The sequence below is a fragment of the Mobula birostris genome, chromosome 11 (genome assembly GCF_030028105.1).
Source record: "Mobula birostris isolate sMobBir1 chromosome 11, sMobBir1.hap1, whole genome shotgun sequence".
In the NCBI taxonomy this organism is placed as follows: domain Eukaryota; kingdom Metazoa; phylum Chordata; class Chondrichthyes; order Myliobatiformes; family Myliobatidae; genus Mobula; species Mobula birostris.
Window position 1 is genome coordinate 116745992 of NC_092380.1, and position 26639 is coordinate 116772630.

The 26639-nt window shown below is 44.0% G+C and overlaps 1 protein-coding gene across 1 annotated transcript in view; it reads right to left on the minus strand.

Annotated features, from left to right (window-relative positions):
• Nucleotides 1-5356, minus strand: part of LOC140205584 (uncharacterized oxidoreductase YjmC-like) — a 131473-nt gene extending 126117 nt beyond the window's left edge. The window contains 1 exon segment of the mRNA XM_072273226.1: nt 5306-5356. Coding sequence (XP_072129327.1) covers nt 5306-5313 — 8 coding nt within the window. The 5' untranslated portion in view covers nt 5314-5356.
• Nucleotides 5357-26639: the final 21283 nt, after the last annotated feature.

The window sequence follows — 26639 nt, forward strand, 5'->3', positions numbered from 1 at the left end:
ATCACGAAAAGTAGAGGTCCCAGAACAGATCCTTGTGGGACACCATTAGTCACAATCCTCCAATCTGAATGTACTCCCTCCACCACCACCCTCTGCCTTCTGCAGGCAAGCCAATTCTGAATCCACCTGGCCAAACTTCCCTGGATCCCATGCCTTCTAACTTTCTGAATAAGCCTACCGTGTGGAACCTTGTCAAATGCCTTACTAAAATCCATATAGATCACATCCACTGCACTACCCTCATCTATATGCCTGGTCACCTCCTCAAAGAACTCTATCAGGCTTGTTAGACACGATCTGCCCGTCACAAAGCCATGCTGACTGTCCCTGAACAGACCATGATTCTCTAAATGCCCAGAGATCCTATCTCTAAGAATCTTTTCCAACAGCTTTCCCACCACAGACGTAAGGCTCACTGGTCTATAATTACCCGGACTATCCCTACTACCTTTTTTGAATAAGGGAACAACATTCGCCTCCCTCCAATCCTCCGGTACCATTCCCGTGGACAACGAGGACATAAAGATCCCAGCTAGAGGCTCAGCAATCTCTTCTCTCGCCTCGTGGAGCAGCCTGGGGAATATTCCGTCAGGCCCCGGGGACTTATCTGTCCTAATGTATTTTAACAACTCCAACACCTCCTCTCCCTTAATATCAGCATGCTCCAGAACATCAACCTCACTCATATTGTCCTCACCATCATCAAGTTCCCTCCATTGGTGAATACCGATGAGAAGTATTCATTGAGGACCTCGCTCACTTCCACAGCCTCCAGGCACATCTTCCCACCTTTATCTCTAATCGGTCCTACCTTCACTCCTGTCATCTGTTTTTTCTTCACATAATTGAAGAATGCCTTGGGGTTTTCCTTTACCCTACTCGCCAAGTCCTTCTCACGCCCCCTTCTTGCTCTCCTCAGCTCCTTCTTAAGCTCCTTTCTTGCTTCCCTATATTCCTCAATAGACCCATCTGATCCTTGCTTCCTAAACCTCATGTATGCTGCCTTCTTCCTCCTGACTAGATTTTCCACCTCACTTGTCACCCATGGTTCCTTCACCCTACCATTCTTTATCTTCCTCACCGGGACAAATTTATCCCTTACATCCTGCAAGAGATCTCTAAACATCGACCACATGTCCATAGTATATTTCCCTGCAAAAATATCATCCCAATTCACACCCGCAAGTTCTAGCCTTATAGCCTCAGAATTTGCCTTTCCCCAATTAAAAATTTTCCTGTCCTCTTTGATTCTATCCTTTTCCATGATAATTATAAAGGCCAGGGAGCGGTGGTCACTGTCCCCAAGATGCTCACCCACTGAGAGATCTGTGACCTGACCCGGTTCATTACCTAGTACTAGATCTAGTATGGCATTCCCCCTGGTCGGCCTGTCCACATACTGTGACAGGAAGCCATCCTGGACACACTTAACAAATTCTGTCCCATCTAAACCCTTGGAACTAATCAGGTGCCAATCAATATTAGGGAAGTTAAAGTCACTCATGATAACAACCCTGTTATTTTTGCACCTTTCCAAACTCTGCCTCCCAATCTGCTCCTCTGTATCTCTGCTGCTACCAGGGGGCCTATAGAATACCCCAGTAGAGTAACTGTTCCCTTCCTGTTCCTAACTTCTACCCATATTGACTCAAAAGAGGATCCTGCTACATTACCCACCCTTTCTGTAGCTGTAATAGTATCCCTGACCAGTAATGCCACCCCTCCTCCCCTTTTCCCCCCCTCTCTATCCCTCTTAAAGCACTGAAATCCAGGAATATTGAGAATCCATTCCTGCCCTGGTGCCAACAAAGTCTCTGTAATGGCCACTACATCATAATTCCATGTATGTATCCAAGCTCTCAGTTCATCACCTTTGTTCCTGATGCTTCTTGCACTGAGGTGCACACATGTCAGCCCTTCTACCTTACTGTCTTTACACCGTTTATTCTGCTTCTCTTTCCTCAAAGCCTCTCTGTATGTTAGATCTGGCTTTACTCCATGCACTTCTTCCACTGCTCTATCGCTCTGGGTCCCATCCCCCTCGCAATTAGTTTAAACCCTCCTGAACCATGCTAGCAAACCTACCTACAAGGATATTGCTCCCCCTCGAGTTCAGGTGCAACCCATCCAATCTGTACAGGTCCCACCTTCCCCAGAAGAGATCCCAATGATCCAAAAATCTAAAACCCTGCTCCCTGCACCAACTCCTCAGCCACGCATTCAACTGCCATCTCCTCCAATTCTTACCATCTCTGTCACGTAGCACTGGCAGCAATCCTGAGAACGTCACCCTTGAGGTTCTGTTCTTCAGCCTTCTGCCTAACTCCCGAAACTCACACTTCAGGACTTCATCCCTCTTCCTGCCTATGTCGTTGGTCCCAATATGTATCATGACTTCTGGTTGCTTTCCCTCTCGTACCAGGATGTCATGTGCCCGGTCAGAGACATCCCGGACCCTGGCACCCGGGAGGCAACAAACCATGCGGGTGTCCTTCTCACGTCCACAAAATCTCCTGTCTGCTCCCCTGACTATAGAGTCTCCAATGACGACAGCTCTCCTCTTCTCCATCCCACCCTTCTGCACCACAGGGTCAGACTCAGTGCCGGAGGCCCTGCCACCGTGGCTCACACCTGGTCGGTCGTCCCCGCCAACAGTATCCAGGACGGTAAACTTATTATTCAGGGGAATGGCTACAGGGGTGCTCTGCACTACCTGTCTGCTCACCTTTGCTTTCCCCCCCTCTGACTGTCACCCAACGACCTGCTTCCCACAGCCTAGGTGTGACTACCTCCCTGTAGCTCTCATCTATGACTGCCTCATTCTCCTTTATGAGTCGAAGGTCATCTAGCTGCTGCTCCAGATTCCTTACACAGTCTTCTAGATCGCCCAGCCGTATGCACTTCTGGCAGATGTGACTCTGTGGGAGAGGGGAGTTCCCCCAAGACTGCCACGTCTCACATGAAAGGCACATCACTGTCTCAGGGGACATTGTAAAAACTAACTGCGAGTTAGCTTGTCCTCTGCCTCTTCTCGTTGAAGCCTCTCAAGTCAAAGCTCCACTTCTTCACTGCCCGCTTCGCTTGCGCTATCCCTCTATTTATCTGTTTGAGCTTTTCAAAATGTTTGGTCACCTGACCTCAACTGCCCAATCAGCTGCTTTCTGCTGAGTCTGAGCTTATTCAAATCTTGATTGTCTAATTAACAGCTTTCTGCTGATCTATTCAAATCTTGATTGCCTTGATTGCACAGACCAACCTCCAAAACTACCAGAATCTCTCGAGTCAAAGCCTCAAAGCTCCACTCCTTCACTGGCCCACTCACGCTCTGGCCGCTAAACACGTGACCTCAACCAATGTGGTAAGTCTGAACCATTATTGGAGCTACTGAATATCGTGGACTCTAGATTGCCTCTGTGTCCTGTGTCCAAGAAGAGTCCTGTCTCTGTGTCCCGTGTCCAAGGAGAGTCCTGTCTCTGTGCCCTGTGTCGAAGAAGGGTCCCAGTTCTGTGTCCCGTGTCCAAAAAGGGTCTCGGCCCTGTGTCCCGTGTCCAAAAAGGGTCTCGGCCCTGTGTCCCGTGTCCAAAAAGGGTCTCGGCCCTGTGTCCCGTGTCCAAGAAGGATCCCGGCCCTGTGTCCAAGAAGAGTCCAAGTCAAGCCAAGTCCGAGTTCCAAGCCAAGCAAAGTTAAGAGTCCTAGGTCAAGACAAGTCCGGGTCCCAGTTCTAGCCAAGTACGAGTTCCAGGTCACGCCCAGTCCGAGTTCTACGTCAAGAGCCAAGTCAAGACCCAGGTACCGAGTCCCTGCCAAGACCTGTGTTCCGAGTCATGACCCGAGGGCCCAGTGAAGTCCAAGTCCCGAGTTCTATTCCTGGTTTTCTGGTTTGTTATTCTATGTTTATGTCCATGATGCCATTTTGTCCTCCACCTTGGCCCCACGGTAATTCTTAATAAACATAGTCCTGTTTATACTATTTCAGTGTCTGTGTCCTGCATTTGGATCTGCTCCCCAACCCCACCTTGTAACAATGGTGAGGCCATGGACGGGGAGTGAGCAGTTGGTGGTACCATGGATGGGAATGAGCAGTCGATGAGACCACGGACAGGGAGTGAGCAGTCGATGACTGACGGCAAGCCCAGGATAGCTGTAGTTGTGAATTTCCCATGATTCAGGACATTTACAAGGACAGATGAGTAAAAAGGGCCCGTAGGATCATTAGGGACCCTAGTCACCCCAACCACAATCTATTCTAATGGCTGCCATCCGGGAAACAGTACCGCAGCATAAAAGACAGAACCCACAAGCTCTGGAACAGCTTCTTCCAGGCCATCAAACTGATTAACTCACACTGATTTGAGTGTACTCTATTCTACATTAACTGTTCTATTTATTATAAATTACTGTGACTGCACATTGCACATTTAGATGGAGACATAACATAAAGATTTTCACTCCACATATATATATGGATGTAAGCAATAAAATCAATTCATATATGCACTGTGAGACCATGGATGGGAATGAGCAAATCGGTGAGACTCTGGACAGGGAATGAACAGTCGGAGAGACCATGGACGGGGAGTGAGCAACACTCACAACATGCTGGAGGAACTCAGCAGGTCGGGCAGCATCCGTGGAAATGATCAGTCAATGTTCCGGCCCGAAACGTCGACTGATCGTTTCCACGGATGCTGCCCAACCTGCTGAGTTCCTCCAGCCTGTTGTGAGTGTTGCTTTGAACCCAGCATCTGCAGAGTATTTTGTGCCCGGCAGTGAGCAGTCTGTGAGACGCTGGACAGGGAATGAGCAGTCAGTGGGATAATGGACAGAGAATGAGCAATTGGTGTGACCCTGGATGGGGAGTGAGTAGTTGGTGAGACAATGGCCCAAGTTTGTTGATGGAGGGAGAGCAAAGATTGAAACAATAAACAGAGCTTCCTCTGTTATGACATAAATGGTGAAAACGAGCTGGAGAAACAGGAGGGTAGGAGTGTTGGAGGAAGGGAGCAAGCGACGTGTAGGAAGGCGTGGTGAACACAGGAGGAATAAGGAAGAAGGAATTCAGGTGGAGGATGATAAACATAAAGGGAGATGGATGATTGAGAGACTGCTGGTAGGTAGGTGAGGCCTGGCCTGCTGCATTCACCAGCAACTTTGATGTGTGTTGCTTGAATTTCCAGCACCTGCAGAATTCCTGTTGTTGGTAGGTGAGGGCCGGCTGAAGGAAGGAGGGGGAGATCAAACGGAGACGGGACCAGGGTTGAGGGGAGAATCAGAGGCTTGGCCGAGTTTGAAGGTCTGTTCTCACCGAGCCATTTCGCGCCAGGCGCGCGGGTCGCGTGCCTCTCACAGTCATCCGGGTACCTGGGGAGGGGAGGGAGGGGAAGAGGCGCGGTCAGATGGGGGGGCGATTGGGGGCGGGGCCGATGAGGACGGGGTCAGATGGGGCGGGGCCCGTTGGGGAGGCTCGGGTTTCTAGGCGGCGGGTCTGTGTCCGGGACAATTGAGCCCGCGTCCGCTGGGTCTCGGGATCTTCTGGTGCGGAGCCGGAGTGTTGAGATCCCACCCTGACCCTTCTCCATCTACAGTCACACACACCCCTCCCCTCCCCAACTCCTTCCGTAACCATTCCCTCCCCTGGACTACTCCTTCCGTCAGTTCACCAACCCTCCCTAATGTTTATCCTGGTCGTGTCCACTTCTCACCGCTAAAGATGTCGCTGCTGAATATCTGTTCCACTCTGAAAATTACATCGGTGGTTGTTGTTCTCTCTCTCGCCTCTCCCTCTCTCTCTCTCTCTCTGTCTGTCTGTCTGTCTGTCTGTCTCTCTCTCCGTCTCTCTCTCTGTCCCTCTCTCTATACCCCATCTCTTCCTACTCATTGTCCCCTCTCACTCTTTCTGTCTTCTCTGGTCTGTTCTCTCTCTTTCTGCTTCCCTCTTCCTTTACTCTGAATATGAATCCGATCATTTCCCCTCAAAGAAGGAGCTCGGTCCAAAATGTCGACTGTTTATTAATTTCCATAGATGCTGCCTGACTGGCTGAGTTCCTCCAGAGTATTGTGTGTTGCTTTGGATTTCCAGCATCTGCGGATTTCTTGTGTTTATTTCTTCCTGTAGAATACAGACAGGAAGTATGTGTGTGAGGCCGGTGTTCTGTGCTCGGTGTCGGATGTGGGATGGCCGGGAGACTCCCACCCTCCCGGACGGCCACATCAGCACCCGATGCGTCGAGCTGCAGCTCCTGAAGGACCGTGTTAGGAACTGGAGATGCAGCTTGATGACCTTCGTGTCGTCAGGGAGAGTGAGGAGGTGAAAGATAGGAGTTATAGGCAATTAGTCACTCCGGGGCCACAGGAGACAGACAAGTGGGGAACAGTCGGGAGAGGGAAGAGCAGGAGTCAGATACTAGAGAGTACCCCAGTGGCTGTCCCCCTTAACAATAAGTACTCCTGTTTGAGTACTGTTGGGGGGGGGGGGAACAGACTACCTGGGGGAAGCAACAGTGGCTGTGCCTCTGGCACAGAGTCTGGCCCTGTGGCTCAGAAGGGTGGGGATAGGAAGAGGATGGCAGCAGTAATAGGGGACTCTAGAGTTAGGGGGTCAGACTGGCGATTCTGTGGAAGCAGGAAAGAAGCACGTGTGGTAGTTTGCCTCCCAGGTGCCAGGGTCCGGGATGTTTCTGATCGCGTCCACGATATCCTGAAGTGGGAAGGTGAACAGCCAGAGGTCGTGGTACATATTGGTACCAACAACTTAGGTAGGAAAAGGGAAGACGTCCTGAAAGCTGACTACAGGGAGTTAGGAAGGAAGTTGAGAAGCAGGACCACAAAGGTAGTCATCTCAGGATTACTGCCTGTGCCACGTGACAGTGGGAGTAGGAATGCAATGAGGTGGAGGATGATTGCGTGGCTGAGGGATTGGAGCAGGGGGCAGGGATTCAGATTTCTGGATCATTGGGACTACTTTTGGGGCAGGTGTGACCTGTACAAAAAGGATGGGTTGCACTTGAATCCCAGGGGTCCAATACCCTGGGGGGAGATTTGCTAAGGTTATTGGGGAGAGTTTAAACTAGGATTGCTGGGGGGTGGGAACCGAACTGAAGAGTCAGAGGAAGGGTCAGTTGGCTCACAAATAGAGAAAGCTTATACAGTGTGTGAGGGAGGATAGGCAGGTGGTAGTGAAGGGATGCGCTCGGACTGATGGTTTGAGATGTGTCTTTTTTTTATTACTAATTTTTTATTGCCACAGCAACAAATTACAATCCATACAACCAATTGCCAATTACATTTTGACTGATTAACCCAGCCACCCCCAACCTTCATCACCATACCCCCTCCACCCCTCTCTACCCCCATCCCTCTCCCCTCCACCAAACAACTGAATAGTAGTGCATACACAGACAAAACATTCCTATTTTAACAAAAGATCTTTTAAGTTATGTATCAAATTTGTCCACACTAAGATTGTGTTTGGTCGTGCATCATTTACTCTTGCCGATGAAAGTTCCAGGTAAGAAATGTCCAAAAAGCTCCGAAGCCAGTGAGTATTTGAAATATCATGGGGAGGTTTCCAACGCTGGACTACAATCTTCCTAGCTGCAGTCAGGCCTGCCAGCCAGATTTTGCATGTTTTTTCCATAAGGGAAAGGTGGGAGTCATCACTTAGAAGATGTACAGCGGGGTCCATTGGTAATTGTACCCCTGTTAGTTCTGTAAGAGTACTGATAACCTTCCCCCACAAACCAAAACCCGCTGGACATTCCCATACAACATGTATAAAAGAGCATGGGGGCAAAATGAGTAATAAGGGTCAGGAACCAGTCCCATTTGATGTCTAATTCTCAGTGTTAAATATGCTCTATGACAAAATTTCAAGTGCATATACCGATGATTTGGGTTTTTCAAAGCACTGGCAGCATTATCGCAAATCGCATCCCAGCCTAAGTCTTGTCCCAATTCAGATATGTCCCTATCCCAGGCTTTCTTTCCTGATGTGGACATATATATCTGAGAGTTTAATTTTTAGATATATGACACTATCTGTCCTGAAGCACTCTATATCCAATTTAAAATAGGATGGTCCTTTAAATCTGACCCCCAGGGAATGCCGTAGGCTGATGCTACTCTAAAGTAGAAGAAATATCTTGAAGAGTAGTAATACCTTTAACCTCCCAAGTTCTGTTAGTGAATGGTTTTCCCCCAGATAGAAAATGATTATTGTTCCATAATGGAGATGACTTGCACCATACGCTTTTAAATTTTAGGAATTTTTCTGCTGCTCTAAACACTTGTAGTATATGGTTAAAATTGGACCATAATACAAATCAGATTTTTTGGTAGACATACCTATAAGGAGAAAGTCCTTCAACCTTATTGGTGCTATTAGCTCTTGTTCTATATTTTTCCAGGATGAAACTTTATCCTCCTCCATCCAATAGCTAAGACTTTTTAATACAAATGCCCAGTGATACAATTTAAAATTTGGACATGCCAATCCCCCATCCGACTTTTTGAATTGTAGAGCTGACCATTTTATATTGGGTCGTTTACCATTCCAAACATAGCATCGTAGTAAGGAGTCCAGTTTTTGACAATATCCTGCTGGAGGTGCAAGTGGGATCATTGAGCTGATAAAATTAATGCAGGGGTAAGATGTTCATTTTAATGACTGATATACGGGCTGGGACTGATGCTGGCAGGTGTCTCCATCTATTAATATCTTCTATTTTTTTCAAAATTAAAGAGTAATTTGTTTTAGCCACAGATGATAGGGAAGTATTAAATTTAATACCCAAGTGGAGGACCTCATTTGTAACCTTAATCTGGGGAGGGAGAGACACCTTACCTTCATCCGTATTAATTAGCATCAGTGCTGATTTTGACAAATTAACTTTGTATTCTGAAAGAAATCCAAATTGCTCCAGTGTTTTTAAATCATAGGGGAGAGTTTGTTGAACAGTTGCCATGTAAACTAGCGTGTCGTCCGCGTAAAGTGATATTGAATGAGATGTTGTACCTATTGTAATAGGGGAGATCTGAGGAGAGTTTCTAACTAAATGTGCAAGCGGTTCAATAGATATAGTAAAAATTAAAGGAGACAAAGGGCGCCCTTGTCGTGTGCCCCGTCCTATGTCAAATAACTCTGAGAAACCTACTCCCACACATACCCGGGCTGAAGGAGTAGCATACAGTGTTTGAATCATGTTGATAAATTTATCGCCCAACTTAAATTCTTTTAGAACACTCCAAAGATATGGCCATTCAAGGCGATCAAATGCTTTTTCAGCATCTAGAAATAGCAGGCCACAGGCAGGCGGGATTTTATGTGTTGCACTCAGTATGTGTAAGAGCTGGCGAATATTATCAGATGCGAGATGCCCCCTGATAAAGCCCGTTTGATCTGGGCTAATTATTTTCCCAACTACTGTCTCAAGTCTACTGGCTAAGACTTTGGAAAATATCTTGAGGTTGGCATTTATCAAGGAGATTGGACGGTAATTGGCACACTCCAAGGGGTCCTTACCGGGCTTAGGTGTAACTGTGATCAGGGCTGTGTTTAGATCTCTATGGAAAGCGCCATTTCCAATAGCATAATTTAATGTTTCTAACCATACTGGTCCAAGAATATCCCAAAGTGCTAGGTAAAGTTCCACAGGTATGCCATCTATACCTGGCGTACGGCCCTTATTCGTAGCTTTGACTGCTTTAAGTAGCTCATCCAGTGTAATAGGAGAGGCTAGAGTTTTGGTGTCCTCTAATGACAACGTAGGGAGGTCTAATCCACTAAAAAAATCTGTGAAGTCATTCTCAGAAGGAACTGAACCACTTGTATACAGTTCTTTAAAGTAATTCTTGAATGTCTGGTTTATTTCCTCTGTTGAAGATACCACTCCACGTTTAGCGCATCTAATTGCTGGTATAGACCTTTTAGTTTCCTGTTGTTTGAGCGTTAGAGCCAAAAGATGGCTCAGTCTGCTGCCTTCTGCATAATACTTATGTTTGGTTATATGGATCATATATTCTGCCCTGCTTCTTAATAAATCATTTAATTCTGCTTCACACATCAAAGTTGCTGGTGAACGCAGCAGGCCAGGCAGCATCTCTAGGAAGAGGTGCAGTCGACGTTTCAGGCCGAGACCCTTCGTCAGGACTAACTGAAGGAAGAGTGAGTAAGGGATTTGAAAGTTGGAGGGGGAGGGGGAAATCCAAAATGATAGGAGAAGACAGGAGGGGGAGGGATGGAGCCAAGAGCTGGACAGGTGATTGGCAAAAGGGATATGAGAGGATCATGGGACAGGAGGTCCGGGAAGAAAGACAAGGGGGGGGGGACCCAGAGGATGGGCAAGGGGTATATTCAGAGGGACAGAGGGAGAAAAAGGAAAGTGAGAGGAAGAATGTGTGCATAAAAATAAGTAACAGATGGGGTACGAGGGGGAGTGGGGCCTAGCGGAAGTTAGAGAAGTCGATGTTCATGCCATCAGGTTGGAGGCTACCCAGACGGAATATAAGGTGTTGTTCCTCCAACCTGAGTGTGGCTTCATCTTTACAGTAGAGGAGGCCGTGGATAGACATGTCAGAATGGGAATGGGATGTGGAATTAAAATGTGTGGCCACTGGGAGATCCTGCTTTCTCTGGTGGACAAAGCTGCTTGTTTTGTTTTGAGCTCGTTTTCTTTTGTTATGGTGTATCTCCTTTTGAGATCATTCTCCAAAACCTTACATTCTTCTTCGAGGGTGGAAATCTTTTGAAGCCGGCTTATGTAGGTGGGAACTGAACCATATAGCGTTATTTCGTAAGAAACCCTTGATGGAGGCCCAAATCACTGTCACATCTGAGACACGATTTTTATTTAAATTTATAAATTCTGGCAGTTTTGTTCTCAGTTGTGATAGAAATTCATCGTTTTTTAGAAGGGTGGAGTTAAGCCTCCACCTAGTAGCCTTATGTTTAATTTTGCCATAATTAAAGTAGATATGACTGGGTTGTGATCAGATAGGTGTCTGGACAGGTTGTTCTCTGGCAAGGATGTGATCGGTAGGTGGGAAACCTTCAAAGGAGAAATTTTGAGAGTGCAGAATTTGTATGTTCCTGTCAGGATTAAAGGCAAAGTGAATTCGAATAAGGAACCTTGGTTCTCAAGGGATATTGCAACTCTGATAAAGAAGAAGACAGAGTTGTATTACATGTATAGGAAGCAGGGAGTAAATAAGGTGCTTGAGGAGTATAAGAAGTGCAAGAAAATACTTAAGAAGGAAATCAGGAGGGCTAAAAGAAGACATGAGGTTGCCTTGGCAGTAAAAGTGAAGGATAATCCAAATTGGTCCTCTTGAAGATCAGAGTGGTCGGCTATCTGCGGAACCAAAGGAAATGGGGGAGAGCTTAAATAGGTTTTTTGTGTCTGTGTTTACTAAGGAAATTGGCATGAAGTCTATGGAATTAGGGGAAACAAGTAGTGAGATATGGAAACTGTACAGATCGAAAAGGAGGAGGTCCTTGCTGTCTTGAGGAAAATTAAAGTGGATAAATCCCCGGGACCTGACAGGGTGTTCCCTCGGACCTTGAAGGAGACTAGTGTTGAAATTGCAGGGGCCCTGGCAGAAATATTTAAAATGTTGCTGTCTACAGGTGAGGTGCCGGAGGATTGGAGAGTGGCTCATATTGTTCCGTTGTTTAAAAAAGGATCGAAAAGTAATCCAGGAAATTATAGGCCAGTAAGTTTAACGTCGGTAGTAGGTAAGTTATTGGAGGGAGTACTAAGAGACAGAATCTACAAGCATTTGGATAGACAGGGACTTATTAGGGAGAGTCAACATGGCTTTGTGTGTGGTGGGTCATGTTTGACCAATCTATTGGAGTTTTTCGAGGAGGTTACCAGGAAAGTGGATGAAGAGAAGGCAGTGGATATTGTCTACATGGACTTCAGCAAGGCCTTTGACAAGGTCCCGCATGGGAGGTTAGTTAGGAAAATTCAGTCGCTAGGTATACATGGAGAGGTGGTAATTGGATCAGACATTGGCTCAATGGAAGAAGCCAAAGAGTGGTATAGAGAATTGCTTCTCCGAGTGGAGGCCTGTGACTAGTGGTGTGCCACAGGGATCAGTGCTGGGTCCATTGTTATTTGTCATCTATATCAATGATCTGGATGATAATGTAAATTGGATCAGCAAATTTGCTGATGATACAAAGATTGGAGGTGTAGTAGACAGCGAGGAAGGTTTTTAGAGCCTGCAGAGGGACTTGGACCAGCTGGAAAAATGGGCTGAAAAATGGCAGATGGAGTTTAATGCAGAGAAGTGTGAGGTATTGCACGTTGGAAGGACAAACAGGGTAGAACATACAGGGTTAATGATAAGGCACTGAGGAGTGCAGTGGAACAGAGGGATCTGGGAATACAGATACAAAATTCCCTAAAAGTGGCGTCACAAGTAGATAGAGTCATAAAGAGAGCTTTTGGTACATTGGACTTTATTAATCAAAGTATTGAGTATAAGAGCTGGAATGTTATGATGAGGTTGTATAAGGCATTGGTGAGGACGAATCTGGAGTATTGTGTTCAGTTTTGGTCACCAAATTACAGGAAGGATATTAATACGGTTGAAAGAGTGCAGAGAAGGTTTACAAGGATGTTGCCGGGACTTGAGAAACTGAGTTACAGAGAAAGGTTGAATAGGTTAGGACTTCATTCCCTGGAGCGTAGAAGAATGAGGGGAGATTTGATAGAGGTATATAAAATTATGATGGGTATAGATGGAGTGAATGCAAGCAGGCTTTTTCCACTGAGGCAAGGGGAGAAAAAAACCAGAGGACATGGGTTAAGGGTGAGGGGGAAAAAGTTTAAAGGGAACATTAGGGTGGGGGCTTCTTCACACAGAGAGTGGTGGGAATATGGAATGAGCTGCCAGACGAGGTGGTAAATGCGGGTTCTTTTTTAACATTTAAGAATAAATTGGACAGATACATGGATGGGAGGTGTATGGAGGGATATGGTCCGTGTGCAGGTCAGTGGGACTAGGCAGAAAATGGTTCGGCACAGCCAAGAAGGGCCAAAAGGCCTGTTTCTGTGCTGTAGTTTCTATGGTTCTAAGGTTCTATGGACAAAAATTCTATTGTATGTACCAAAGGCAGCGGACTGGAGGATATAAGAATGTAATCTATCCGAGAGAAAGTTTTGTGTTGTGGAGAAGAAGGTGTAGTCTTTAGCAGATGGATTATGCACCCTCCACACATCAGTTAAATTTAAATCTGTTAGAAAAAGGTTAAGTGCTTTGGAAGCAGATTCTTGAGAGCTTGATATAGTTGAGGAAGATTTATCGAGGTTAATGTTTACCAAAGCATTCATGTCCGAACCACCATATAGTTGGTAGTCACTTAACTTCAGTAATTGTGAGGTAATTGAGGGAAAAAATTCAACCTCGAATATAGTTGGGGCATATAGGCTAATTAATGCAACTCTTTTACCCTGCATGGATGTGCAGCAAAAAGCTAGACGTCCTTCATTTTCGGCGCCAGTCCTTTCAATTGATACATTAATACTACGTCTCATTAATATCATAACTCTTTCGTACGAGTACCATCAGCTGATGCCGCAACAGTTTTATAAAAGTGGTTTTGAACTCTGGGAATGTCATTAGGTTTAAGATGTGTTTCCTGTAACAGTGTGATATCTATTTTCTTTCTGCGTAAGAAATCTAAAACCTTTGAATGCTTGTAGGGAGAGTTTAATCCTCTAACGTTAAATGATACAATAGTAAGATTTTCTAATTTATCTGTGTTGCTCATCTTCCCCTGGATCTGTTGTTGTAAGTTGGTGGTGGAGCCCTGAGTTACCCCCTTCCCACCCCCCCCATTCAACCCTTTACTTCATAACATCTGTGAGTGTCACTTAGCAATGTCAGACACTGAACATTAACATCAACCGCCCCCACCTCTCGCACCAACACATTAGAAAGGCAAAGCAGTTCTCATAGACAATCATATCAAAGAGACAAGAAAAAAAAACCTTGACAAACCCGTTAACCTATATAATTAAAACCATATCCATCTCAAATATAGTATAACACATAATTAAGACCCCAACAGTTCTCTTGCGAGAAACTGTTGCTTTAATAGACTGTCGCTTAGCGTTGGCGCCAGTGACGTCTTATCTGGTGCCCAGGAACGTAAACAAGTCTACTGGAGACATAACATTCTAAGGTTATTCAGAACAAACTGCTGTTTTTCAGCTTCATTCTTGATGAAGTATGATATCTGGGTATATTGAATATCACCTTAGAAAGTAAAAGATAAAAAGTATAAATCTAGGTGGACTTATATCACCTTACCATGTTATCCTTGTACTAACAAGTTAACTGAGCCATTACCTTAAAACTCTGACCTGCAATGCTCAGAGACAAATTGACCCCTTAATTAACTAAATACAAAAGTGCAGCAAATGACTTTCCAACAAAAGAATAACCAGAAAACTTCACACCTAGGACGCTAACTTTCCCGTGCCTGTTAGATTGCACATAAAGGTTGGTCCGAGCTCTTAATGCAGTTCCATCTCCTCCTGAGGGGCGTGTGGACTTTGCCCAGGGTCTTCTTCCATATCTCCCAGCACCGATGATTTCAGAGCTTCTTTTGCTTCCTCTGCTGAGTTAAACGACATCTTCATGCCCTTGATATTCACTCTCAAAATCGCCGGGTATATGAGGAACGAGTCGATCCCCTTCTGTCGAAGCTTAGCGCTGATTTCCTTGTATCCCTGCCATTCCTGCATCGTGCCAGGGCTGTAGTTGGCGAAGAACTGTAGCTGGGTGCCATCTGGGAGAGCCAGAAGAGGCCACAAGAAGGTTTTGGCAGACAGGATTAAGTGTGACAGTGTAAACTTTGCTTCAGTATTCACTATGGAAAAGGATCTTGGTGATTGTAGGGATGACATACAATGGACTGAAAAGCTTGAGCATGTAGATATTAAGGAAGCGGATGTGCTGGAGCTTTTGGAAAGCATCAAGTTGGATTAAGAAAAGCCCCAAGGCATTCTACAAGTATGTGAAGAGCAAGAGGGTAAAATGTGAGAGAATAGGACCAATCAAGTGTGACAGTGGAAAAGTGTGTATGGAACTGGAGGAGATAGCAGAGGTACTTAATGAGTAAACAACAAACAACAGGAATTCTGCAGATGCTGGAAATTCAAGCAACACACATAAAAGTTGCTGGTGAACGCGGCAGGCCAGGCAGCATCTCTAGGAAGAGGTGCAGTCGACGTTTCAGGCCGAGACCCTTCGTCAGGGCTGACGAAGGGTCTCGGCCTGAAACGTCGACTGCACCTCTTCCTAGAGATGCTGCCTGGCCTGCCGCGTTCACCAGCAACTTTTATGTGTGGTATTTAATGAGTACTTTGCTTCAGTATTCACTGTGGAAAAGGATCTTGGTGATTGTAGTGATGACTTGCAGCAGACTGAAAAGCTTGAGCATGTAGATATTAAGAAAGAGAATGTGCTAGAGCTTTTGGAAAGCATCAAGTTGGATAAGTCGCTGGGACCGGATGAGATATACCCCAGGCTACTGTGGGAGGCGAGGGAGGAGATTGTTGAGCCTCTGGCGATGATCTTTGCATCATCATCAATGGGGACGGGAGAGGTTCCGGAGGATTGGAGGGTTGCGGATATTGTTCCCTTATTCAAGAAAGGGAGCAGAGATAGCCCAGAAAATTATAGATGAGTGAGTCTTGCTTCATTGGTTGGTAAGTTGATGGAGAAGATCCTGAGAGGCAGGATTTATGAACATTTGTAGAGGCATAATATGATTAGGAATTGTCAGCATGGCTTTGCCAAAGGCAAGTCATGGCTTACGAGCCTGACTGAATTTTTTGAGGATGTGACTAAACACATTGATGAAGATAGAGCAGTAGATATAACGTATATGGATTTCAGCAAGGCATTTGACAAGGTACCCCATGCCAGGGTTATTGAGAAAGTAAAGAGGCATGGGATTGAAGGGGATCTTGCTTTGTGGATCCAGAATTGGCTTGCCTACAGAAGACAAAGAGTGGTTGTAGACAGGTCATATTCTGCATGGAAGTCAGTGACCATTGGTATGCTTCAGGGATCTGTTCTGGGACCCCTACTCTTAGTAATTTTTATAAATGATCTAGCTGAGGAAGTGGAGGGGTGGGTTAGTAAATTTACTGATGATACAAAGGTTGGGGGTGTTGTGGATAGTGTGGAGGGCTGTCAGAGATTACAGCGGGACATTGATAGGATGCAAAACTGGTTTGAGATGGAGTTCAACCCAGATAAGTGTGAGGCGGTTCATTCTGGTAGGTCAAATATGATGTTAGAATATAGTACTCTATATGGTAAGACTTTTGGCACCGTGGAGGATCAGAGGGATCTTGGGGTCCGAGTCCATAGGACACTCAAAGCTCAACGCTAGTTGACTCTGTGGTTAAGAAAGCACTCAGTGCATTGGCCTTCATCAATTGTGAGATTGAGTTTAGGAGCTGAGAGGTAATGCTGCAGCTATATAGGACCCTGGTCAGACCCCACTTGGAGTACAGTGTTCATTTCTGGTTACCTCAATGCAGGAAGGATGTGGAAACCATAGAAAGGGTGCAGAGGAGATAGTTATCGAAGGCTGGCTCTCCGCACCCTTACCGTCTATGCTTTCAACTTTTGTTGAGCACGGTGAAAAATCTCTTTGAAGGTCTTCCACTGCTCTTCAACTGTCCCACCATATAGCCTGTGTTACCAGTCTACACTAGCCAAATCCTCCCTCATCCCATTGTAGTCTCCATTGTTTAGGCATAATACACTGGTTTTAGATTGAACTATTGCATCCTCCATTTGTATGAGAAATTCAATCATACTATGATCACATTTTCCAAGAGGGTCACTAATTTTACCTGCCTCATTGCACAGGACCAGATCTAAGATCACATGTTCTCTCGTAGGTTCAGTGACATGCTGTTTAAGAAAGCCATCACGGATGCATTCAATGAAGTCCTCCTCAAGACTGCCTCAACCAACTTGGTTCACCCAATCAATGTGCATCTAACTGCTGTTCCATTCTTACGTGCCTCAGATATTTCTCTGTTTATTGCCTGTGCCACTGTAATGCTATTATTCGGTGGCCAAAAGCCAACTCCCACCATTAATCCCAACAGTGGCTGGGAGGTGGACCACAGGTTACAACAGGAAATAGAAAAGGCGTGTCAAAAGGGCAATGTTATAGTAGTCATGGGAGATTTTAACATGCAGGTTGATTGGAAAAATCAGGTTGATAATGGATCTCAAGAGAGTAAGTTTGTTGAATGCCTAAGAGATGGCTTTTTAAAGCAGTTTGTCTTTGAGCCTACTCTGGGATCAGCTATACTGGAATGGGTATTATGGAGTGAACCGGAGGTGACTAGGGAGCTTAAGGTAAAAGAACATTTGGGAACCACCGATCACAATATGATCGAGTTCAACTTGCAATAGGGAGAAAGTAAAGTCTGACATAGCAGTATTTCAGTGGAGTAAGGGAAATTGCAGAGGTGTGAGAGAGGAGCTGGTCAAAGTAAATTGGAAGGAGATACTGGCAGGGATGTCAGCAGAGCAGCAATGGCGTGAGTTTCTGGGAAAAATGAGGAAGGTGCAGGACATGTCTATTCCAAAAATGAAGAAATACTCAAATGGTAAAATAGTACAACCATAGCTGACAAGTGAAGTCAAAGCTAATGTAAAAGCAAAAGAGTGGACATATAACAAAGTAAAAATTAGTGGGACGATGGAGGATTGGGAAGTTTTTAAAAACCTACAGAGAGCAACTGAAAGAATCACTAGAAGGCAGAAGATGAAATATGAAAGCAAACTAACAAACAGTATTGAAGTGGATAGTAAAAGCTTTTTCAAGTATGTAAAAAATAAAAGAGAGATGAGAGTGGATATAGGACCGCTAGAAAATGAAGCTGGAGAAATAATAATGGGGGACAAGGAGATGGCAGATGAACTAAATGAATATTTTGTATCAGTCTTCTCTGTAGAAGACACTGGCAGTATGCCAGATGTTGTAGTGTGTGGAGGAAGAGAAGTGGGTGCAGTTACTGTTACAAGGGAGAAGGTCCTCAAAAAGGTGAAATACCTAAGAGTACATAAGTCACCTGGACCAGATGAACTTCATCCTAGGGTTCTGAAAGAGGCAGCATTAGAGATTGTGGTGGCATTAGAAATGATATTTCAAAAATCATTTGACTGTGGCATGGTCCCAGAGGACTGGAAAATTGCAAATATCACTCCACTCTTTAAGAAAGGAGGAAAGCAGCAGAAAGGAAATTATAGACCAATTAGCCTGACCTCAGTGGTTGGGAAGATGTTAGAGTCAATTGTGAAGGATGAGGTGATCGAGTACTTGGTGACGCAGGACAAGACAGGACAAAGTCAGCATGTTTCCTTTAGGGAAAATCCTGCCTGGCGAATCTGTTGGAATTCTTTGTGGAGATTACAAGTAGGATAGATAAAGGGATGTAGTGGATGTTGTATATTTGGTCTTTCAGAAGGCCTTTGACAAGGTGCCACACATGTGGCTGCTTACTAAGTTAAGAGCCCGTGGTGTTACAGTAAAGTTATTAACATAATTAGAGCACTGGCTGATTGGTAGGAGGCAGCGAGTGGGAACAAAAGGATCCTTGTCTGGTTGGTTGCCAGTGACTAATGGTGTTCAGCGGGGGTCAGTGTTGGGACCACTTCAATTTCTGGTATAGCTCCCCTGGCAAGCCTCAGGGTCGCTCAGCTCGCTGTCATCTAGGGAAACAGCCCTCGGCCCCACCAAACTGGGTAATTAGTTTGTGTGGATATTGTGCAATGTACCCCACCCCGCCAAATAACGGACAATACACCAGATACGATTAAATGAATTACAGTTTATAGATATTACTGGAACTGTATAATTAATAGAGATATTAATTAAGTTACATAAAAGGAAGATAAAAGGCACCACACTTATCAAAGTCCAATCTCTGTGCACAAACAGTTGGAGATCAGGACCTTCCTTCTTCAACCTGCAATCTCCTCGGAGCACCTCGAACCTGCTGCCTGGAACCAACAATGGTGGTCGACCAGACGCTCCACACGAGTCCGTCTCTTCTCCACACGTCTCTGTCTCTTCTCCTCGCCGACCACCCTGGACCTCGGACTCCTGCTCGGGGTCCGACCCCGTTGGCTGACACACAGCACCTTGTCCATTCTCTCTATCTCTCTCTCTCGCACCTTCTGCCCCAAAACCTGCGCATCACAATAACTTACAGACACACGAGAAAGAATAACATCTATCCCAATTGGTTCGTTCGCTCTCCTATCAATAACATAATCCAAGCAAACTGCTAGCGGGAGGACTTTCTCAGCAGTTAAGGTAACAAGAAGCCATTTTAATTAGCCTACACAGTAACATAAAAGAAGAAACCCCTTACAGTGGTCTCTATATAAATGATTTAGATGATGAAATAGATGGCTTTTTTGCCAAGTTTGCAGATGATATGAAGATTTATGGAGGGGCAGGTAGTGTTGACAAAATAGGTAGGATACAGAAAGACTTAGACAGATTAGGAGAATGGGCAAGAAAGTGGCAAATGAAATATAACATTGGAAAATGCATGGTCATGCACTTTGGTAGTAGAATTAAATGTGCAGACTATTTTCTAAGTGGGGAGAAAATCCAGGAATCAGAGATGCAGAGGGACTTGGGAGTCCTTGTGCAGAACACCCTGAAGTTTAACTTGCAGGTTGAGTCAGTGGTGAGGAAGGCAAATGCAATGTTAGCATTCATTTCAAGAGGTGTAGAATACAAGAGCAGGGATGTGATGCTAAGGCTTTATAAGGCACTGGTGAGTATTGTGTACAGTTTTGGGCCCCTCATTTTAGAAAAGATCTGCTGGCATTGGAGAGGTTCTAGAGGAGGTTCACAAGGATGATTCCAGGAATGAAAAGGTTATCATACATAGAAACATAGAAAACCTACAGCACAATACAAGCCCTTTGACCCACAATGCTCTGCTGAACATGTACTTACTTTAGAAATTACCTAGGGTTACCCATCGCCCTCTATTTTTCTAAGCTCCATGTACCTATCCAGGGATCTCTTAAAGACCCTATCGTATCCGCCTCCACCACCGTTACCGGCAGCCCATTCCACACACTCACCACTATCTGCATAAAAAACTTATTCCTGACATTGTTGTGTGTTGGTATGTGGAGGCAACCAGTCTCCAGCTTCTCCCTCAAAACCATTGTTGAATCCAATTTACTACCTCAACTTGAATGCTGAGCGACTGGATCTTCTTGACCAGTCTCCTATGTGGGACCTTGTCAAATGCTTTACTAATGTCCATATAGACAACATCCACTGCCATGTCTTTATCCACTTTCCTGGTAACTTCCTCGAAAAGCTTTAAGATTAATTAGACGTGACTTACCATGCACAAAACCATGCTGACTATTCCTAAACTTTCCCTGTCTATCCAAATACTCATATATCCGGTTGCTTAGAATACCTTCCAAGAACTTTCCCACCACTGATGCTAGGTTCACCAGCCTTTAATTTCCTGGTATGTGTTTAGAAACTTTCTTAAACATAAGACCAAAAGATTCGGGATTAGAATTAGGTCATTTGGCTGATCGAGTCAGTGGAACAAGATTGGCTATCCTTCAACCTTCTGGTACCTCACCTGTTGTGAAGGATGATTTCAATATCTCTGCTCGGGCCCCTACAATTTCTGTACCAGGCTCCCCCTGGGTCCATGGGAACACCTTGTCAAGCACTGGAGATTTATCCACCTTAATTTGCCAGAAGACAGCAAACATATCCTCCTCTGTAATTTGTATTAGGTGCATAACCTTGCTGCTGCTTTGCCTCACTTCTATAGACTCTGTGTCCATTTCTAAAATAAATACAGATGCAAATAATCCATTTAAGATCTCCCCCAAGTGTTTAGACTCCATGCATAGAGTACCATTCTGCTCTTCCAGAGGACCAGTTTTGTCTCTTGCAATCCTTTTGCTCTTAACATACCTGTAAAATCCTGTCGGATTGTTTTTCACCTTGTACACTGGGGCAACCTCATGCTTTATTTTAGCCCTCTTGGTTTCTTCCTTAAGTGTTCTCTTGCATTTCTTATACTCCCTAAGCAACTCATTTGTTCCTACTTTCCTATATCTGCTATACACATTTTTTTCTCTTAAAAAGGGTCTCCATATATCTTGAAACCCAAGTTTCCCTGTTATCTTTACCTTTTATTCTGACAGGCAGCAGTTTGTGACCTTGTAGACATCTATTCTTCTAAATTATGTGGGCTGCTGAGCGGTCTGCAATGATGATGATGATTATGGCCGGTTCTTCATTTGTGAAGATCAGGAGGGAACTCCATCACTATAGGACTTTTCTTTCTGCCTGCGCTGCGTAGGTTTATAGTGGCGATTGGTGCGCACGGACCGATTCCACTCTTTAGGCCAGGGGACATTCCCCAATGGCACAGTGAGCTGTGGTGACTGCAAGGCTGTAGGTTGAGTATCGGAGTTTTCCTTCTCCAAGAGACTGCCTGGCACGACCAACAAATCCCATCTACCCAGGTTTGGAATCGGAGTTGTCCTGATGAACTCAGACTGCTTGCCCAGTTATTGAACTGGACACTCAGTCACGCCATGACAGAACAAGCTCGTTAAGAAGAGAGACGCCATGGAAGGTGTTGCTATGGGCACAGCAGCATCGGAGACGCCATATGCAAGTGACCACCTGCACGGCAAGCCAAACAATGGTCCTATGGCCATCACGACATCTGGAAAGGTGAGGCTATGAAAGATGCTTCACCTTCATTAAGTGAGCAAGATGTCCAGCCCAGAACTCATCTGTCTCCAGTCTATAATATAGCCATTTTAACATGGTCATATCCTTCCTTACTTCTCAGTTCCACCCATAAAGCTTCACTAGATGAGCTCTCCAGTCTGTCCCGACTGAGCACTGCAGTGATCTTTTCCCTGACGAGGAACCCACTCACCCCTCCTCCTTAAGCCCTCCCACTGTTGCATCTAAAGCAATGGAACCCGGAAATATTGACCTGTTATTCCTGCCCCTCCTGTAACTAAGTCTCACTGATGGCTACAATATCATAAATCAGGGTGTTGATTCATGCCCTGAGCTCATCTGCCTTTCTTTTCTTTCTTTATTAATCTTTTTATTGATTTAAAAAACCATAGCTACAATCAAGAGGAGAATTAGTTCAAATATATATATCAGTAATCAAGATTAAAATAGACACTGTCAAAATCATAGATATTGTTAAACTAGTATGAAATATATAATAAAAAAAAGAAAATAACTGTATCCCCCCGTCCAGCCTCAGGGTCGCTCGGCTTGCTGTTGTCTAGGGACAATTAATTATAACATAACAAAGAAGCCATTTTAATTAGACTACACTGTGACATAAAAATTAAGAAACCCCTCACATAAGAATTCTCCTCTTACCAATTAAAAGGAGAAAGGAAAAAAAAAACATTGGGTTTTAAATAGAGAGAGAAAAAACCCCGCTACACTATTTAAAAAAAAACAGAACAAACAAAACGGAAGGGACTGGGCAGTCCATTTTGAGGATACAATCGAAAAAAGAGGAGAGAAAAACTTTCTGATCAAATCTAAAACCTCGAGAAAAGAACTTGAAAGCACAATAAATCAAATTAAATGAAAATATTGCAAAAAGGTCACCATATTCAAATTTAAAGGATGTATCAAATGTCCGACGACTTATTTTCTCTAAACATAAACAGGAGATGATGGAGGAGAGCCAGTTAAAGACCGTAGGTGGATTAGAATCCTTCCACTTCAGTAAAATGGCTCTCCCAGCCAGTAAGGTCGAAAAGGCTGTCATACGTTGAGTTGAAACAGGAATATTTCCTGCTTCCGAAGGGATAATCTCAAAAATTGCGATAAGCAAGTGAGGTTGTAGGTCCAGATTCAAAACTCTTGGTAGCGTTTTAAAAACATCTCCCAAAGTTAACTAGCTTTATAGAAGACCAATACAGATGAGTTAAACTGGGCAACTCAGTATTACATCTGTCACAAATAGGATTAATATTGGAGAAAATAGGTGCTAGTTTATCCTTTGACATATGGGCCTGGTGCACTACCTTAAATTGTATCAAGGAATGATGGGCACAAATAGATGAGTTGTTAATCAAATGAAAGATTTTACTCCATTGATTATCTGAAAATGACTTTTGAAGTTCCAATTCCCAAGCGCCTTTAATTTTGTCATTAGAAATAATTCGTAAACTCAATATCCGTTTATAGATGATAGCTATCAACCCTTTTTGAAATGGTTTAAACTGAAATAGAACATCTATCATATTAGGTGGAAAAGCAGAAGGGTAATTTGGCAACAAACCTTGTAAAAAATTCCTAATTGGTAAATATCTAAAAAAGTATACATTTGATAAATCATATTTATCCGCTAACTGAGAAAAAGACATTAAACAGTCCCCTAAAACAAATCTGAAAAAGTTATTATTCCCTTGGTTTTCCAAATTTAAAAGGCCTTATCCAAAATTGATGGTTTAAAAAATAATTAAGATAGATATTACTAGAAAGAATTAAATTATTAAACTCAAAGAATCTACGAAACTGCAACCAAATTATAACCATATAACCATATAACAATTACAGCACGGAAACAGGCCATCTCGGCCCTTCTAGTCCATACCGAACGCTTACTGTCACCTAGTCCCACCAACTTGCGCTCAGCCCATAACCCTCCATTCCTTTCTTGTCCATATACCTATCCAATTTTACTTTAAATGACAATATCGAATCTGCCTCTACCACTTCTGCTGGAAGCTCATTCCACATAGCTACCACTCTCTGAGTAAAGAAGTTCCCCCTCATGTTACTCCTAAACTTTTGCCCCTTAACTCTCAACTTATGTCCTCTTGTTTGAATCTCCCCTACTCTCAATGAAAAAAAGCCTATTCACGTCAACTCTATCTATCCCCCTCATAATTTTATATACCTCTATTAAGTCCCCCCCCAACCTTCTATACTCCAAAGAATAAAGACCCAACTTGTTCAACCTTTCTCTGTAACTTAGGTGATGAAACCCAGGTAACATTCTAGTAAATCCTCTCTGTACTCTCTCTATTTTGTTACATCTTTCCTATAATTTGGTGACCAGAACTATACACAATACTCCAAATTTGGCCTTACCGATGCCTTGTACAATTTTAACATTACATTCCAACTCCTATATTCAATGCTCTGATTTATAAAGGCCAGCATACCAAAAGCTTTCTTCACCACCCTATCCACATGAGGTTCCACCTTCAGGGAATGATGTACCATTATTCCTAGATCCCTCTGTTCTACTGCATTCTTCAATACCACCATTTACCATGCATGTCCTATTTTGATTAGTCCTACCAAAACGTAGCACCTCAATTTATCAGTATTAAACTTCATCTGCCATCTTTCAGCCCACTCTACTAACTGGCCTAAATCTCTCTGCAAGCTTTGAAAACCTACTTCATTATCCACAGCTCCACATATCTGAGTATCATCTGCATACTTACTAATCCAATTTACCACCCCATTATTCAGATCATTAATGTATATGACAAACAACATTGGACCCAGTATAGATCCCTGAGGCACACCACTAGACACTGGCCTCCAATCTGACAAACAGTTATCCACCACTACTCTCTAGCGTCTCCCATCCAGCCACTGCTGTATCCATTTTAATACTTCAATATTAATACCTAACGATTGAACCTTTCTAACTAACCTTCCGTGTGGAACCTTGTCAAAGGCCTTACTGAAGTCCATATAGACAATATCCACTGCTTTACCCTCGTCAACTTTCCTAGTAACCTCTTCAAAAAATTCAATAAGATTTGTCAAACATGACCTTCCACGCACAAATCCATGTTGAATGTTCCTAATCAGACCCTGTCTATCCAGATGATTATATATACCATCTCTAAGCATACTTTCCATCAATTTACTCATCACTGATGTCAAACTCACAGGCCGACAATTGCTAGGTTTACTCTTAGAGCCCTTTTTAAACGATGGAACAACATGAGCAATATGCCAATCCTCTGGCACCATCCCCGTTTCTAATGACATTTGAAATATTTCTGTCAGAGCCCTTGCTATTTCTACACTAATTTCCCTCAAGGTCCCAGGGAATATCTTGTCAGGACCCAGAGACTTATCCACTTTTATATTCCTTAAAAGCATCAGTACTTCCTCTTCTTTAATCATCATAGTTTCCATAACTTCCCTACCTGTTTCCCTAACCTTACACAATTCAATATCCTTCTCCTCAGTGAATACTGAAGAAAAGAATTTGTTCAAAATCTCCCCCTTCTCTTTTGGTTCCACACATAGCTGTCCACTCTGATTCTCTAAAGGACCAATTTGATCCCCTCACTATCCTTTTGCTATTAATATAACTGTAGAAACCCTTTGGATTTATTTTTACCCTACTTGCCAAAGCAACCTCGTATCTTATTTTAGCTTTTCTAATTTCTGTCTTAAGATTCTTTTTACATTCTTTATATTCCTTGAGAACCTCATTTACCCCATGCTGCCTATATTTATTGTAGCTATCTCTCTTTTTCCGAACCAAGTTTCCAATATCCCTTGAAAACCAGGGCTCTCTCAAACCTTTAACCCTTCCTTTCAACCTAAAGATTCTGTACCTTCAAAATTTCACCTTTAAATGACCTCCATTTCTCTATTACATCCTTCCCATAAAACAATTTGTCCCAATCCACTCCTTCTAAATCCTTTCGCATCTCCTCAAAGTTAGTCTTTCTCCAATCAAAAATATCAACCCTGGGTCCAAACCAATCCTTCTCCATTATTATATTGAAACTAACGGCATTGTGATCACTGGACCTGAAGTGCTCCCCAGCACAAACCTCCGTCACCTGACCAATCTCATTCCCTAACAGGAGATCCAACACTGCCCCTTCTCTAGTTTGTACCTCTATGTATTGCTGCAAAAAACTATCCTGCACACATTTTACAAACTCCAAACCATCCACCCTTTTACAGTATGGGCTTCCCAGTCTATGATATAGTTGGGATCACAGAGACATGGCTCCAGGGTGACCAAGGATGGGAGCACAACATTCAGGGATATTCAATATTCAGGAGGGATAGACATGAAAGAAAAGGAGCTGGGGTAGCGTTGCTGGTTAGAGAGGAGATTAACGCAATAGAAAGGAAGGACATTAGCCTGGAGGATGTGGAATCGATATGGGTAGAGCTACATAACACTAAGGGGCAGAAAACGCTGGTGGGAGTTGAGTACAGGCCACCTAACAGTAGTAGTGAGGTTGGGGATGGCATGAAACAGGAAATTAGAAATGCGTGCAATAAAGGAACAGCAGTTATAATGGGTGACTTCAATCTACATATAGATTGGGTGAACCAAATTTGTAAGGGTGCTGAGGAAGAGGATTTCTTGGAATGTATGCGGGATGGTTTTCTGAACCAACATGTTGAGGAACCAACTAGAGACCAGGCCATTCTAGACTGGGTATTGAGCAATGAGGAAGGGTTAGTTAGCAATCTTGTCATGCGAGGCCCCTTGGGTAAGAGTGACCATAATATGGTGGAATTCTTCATTAAG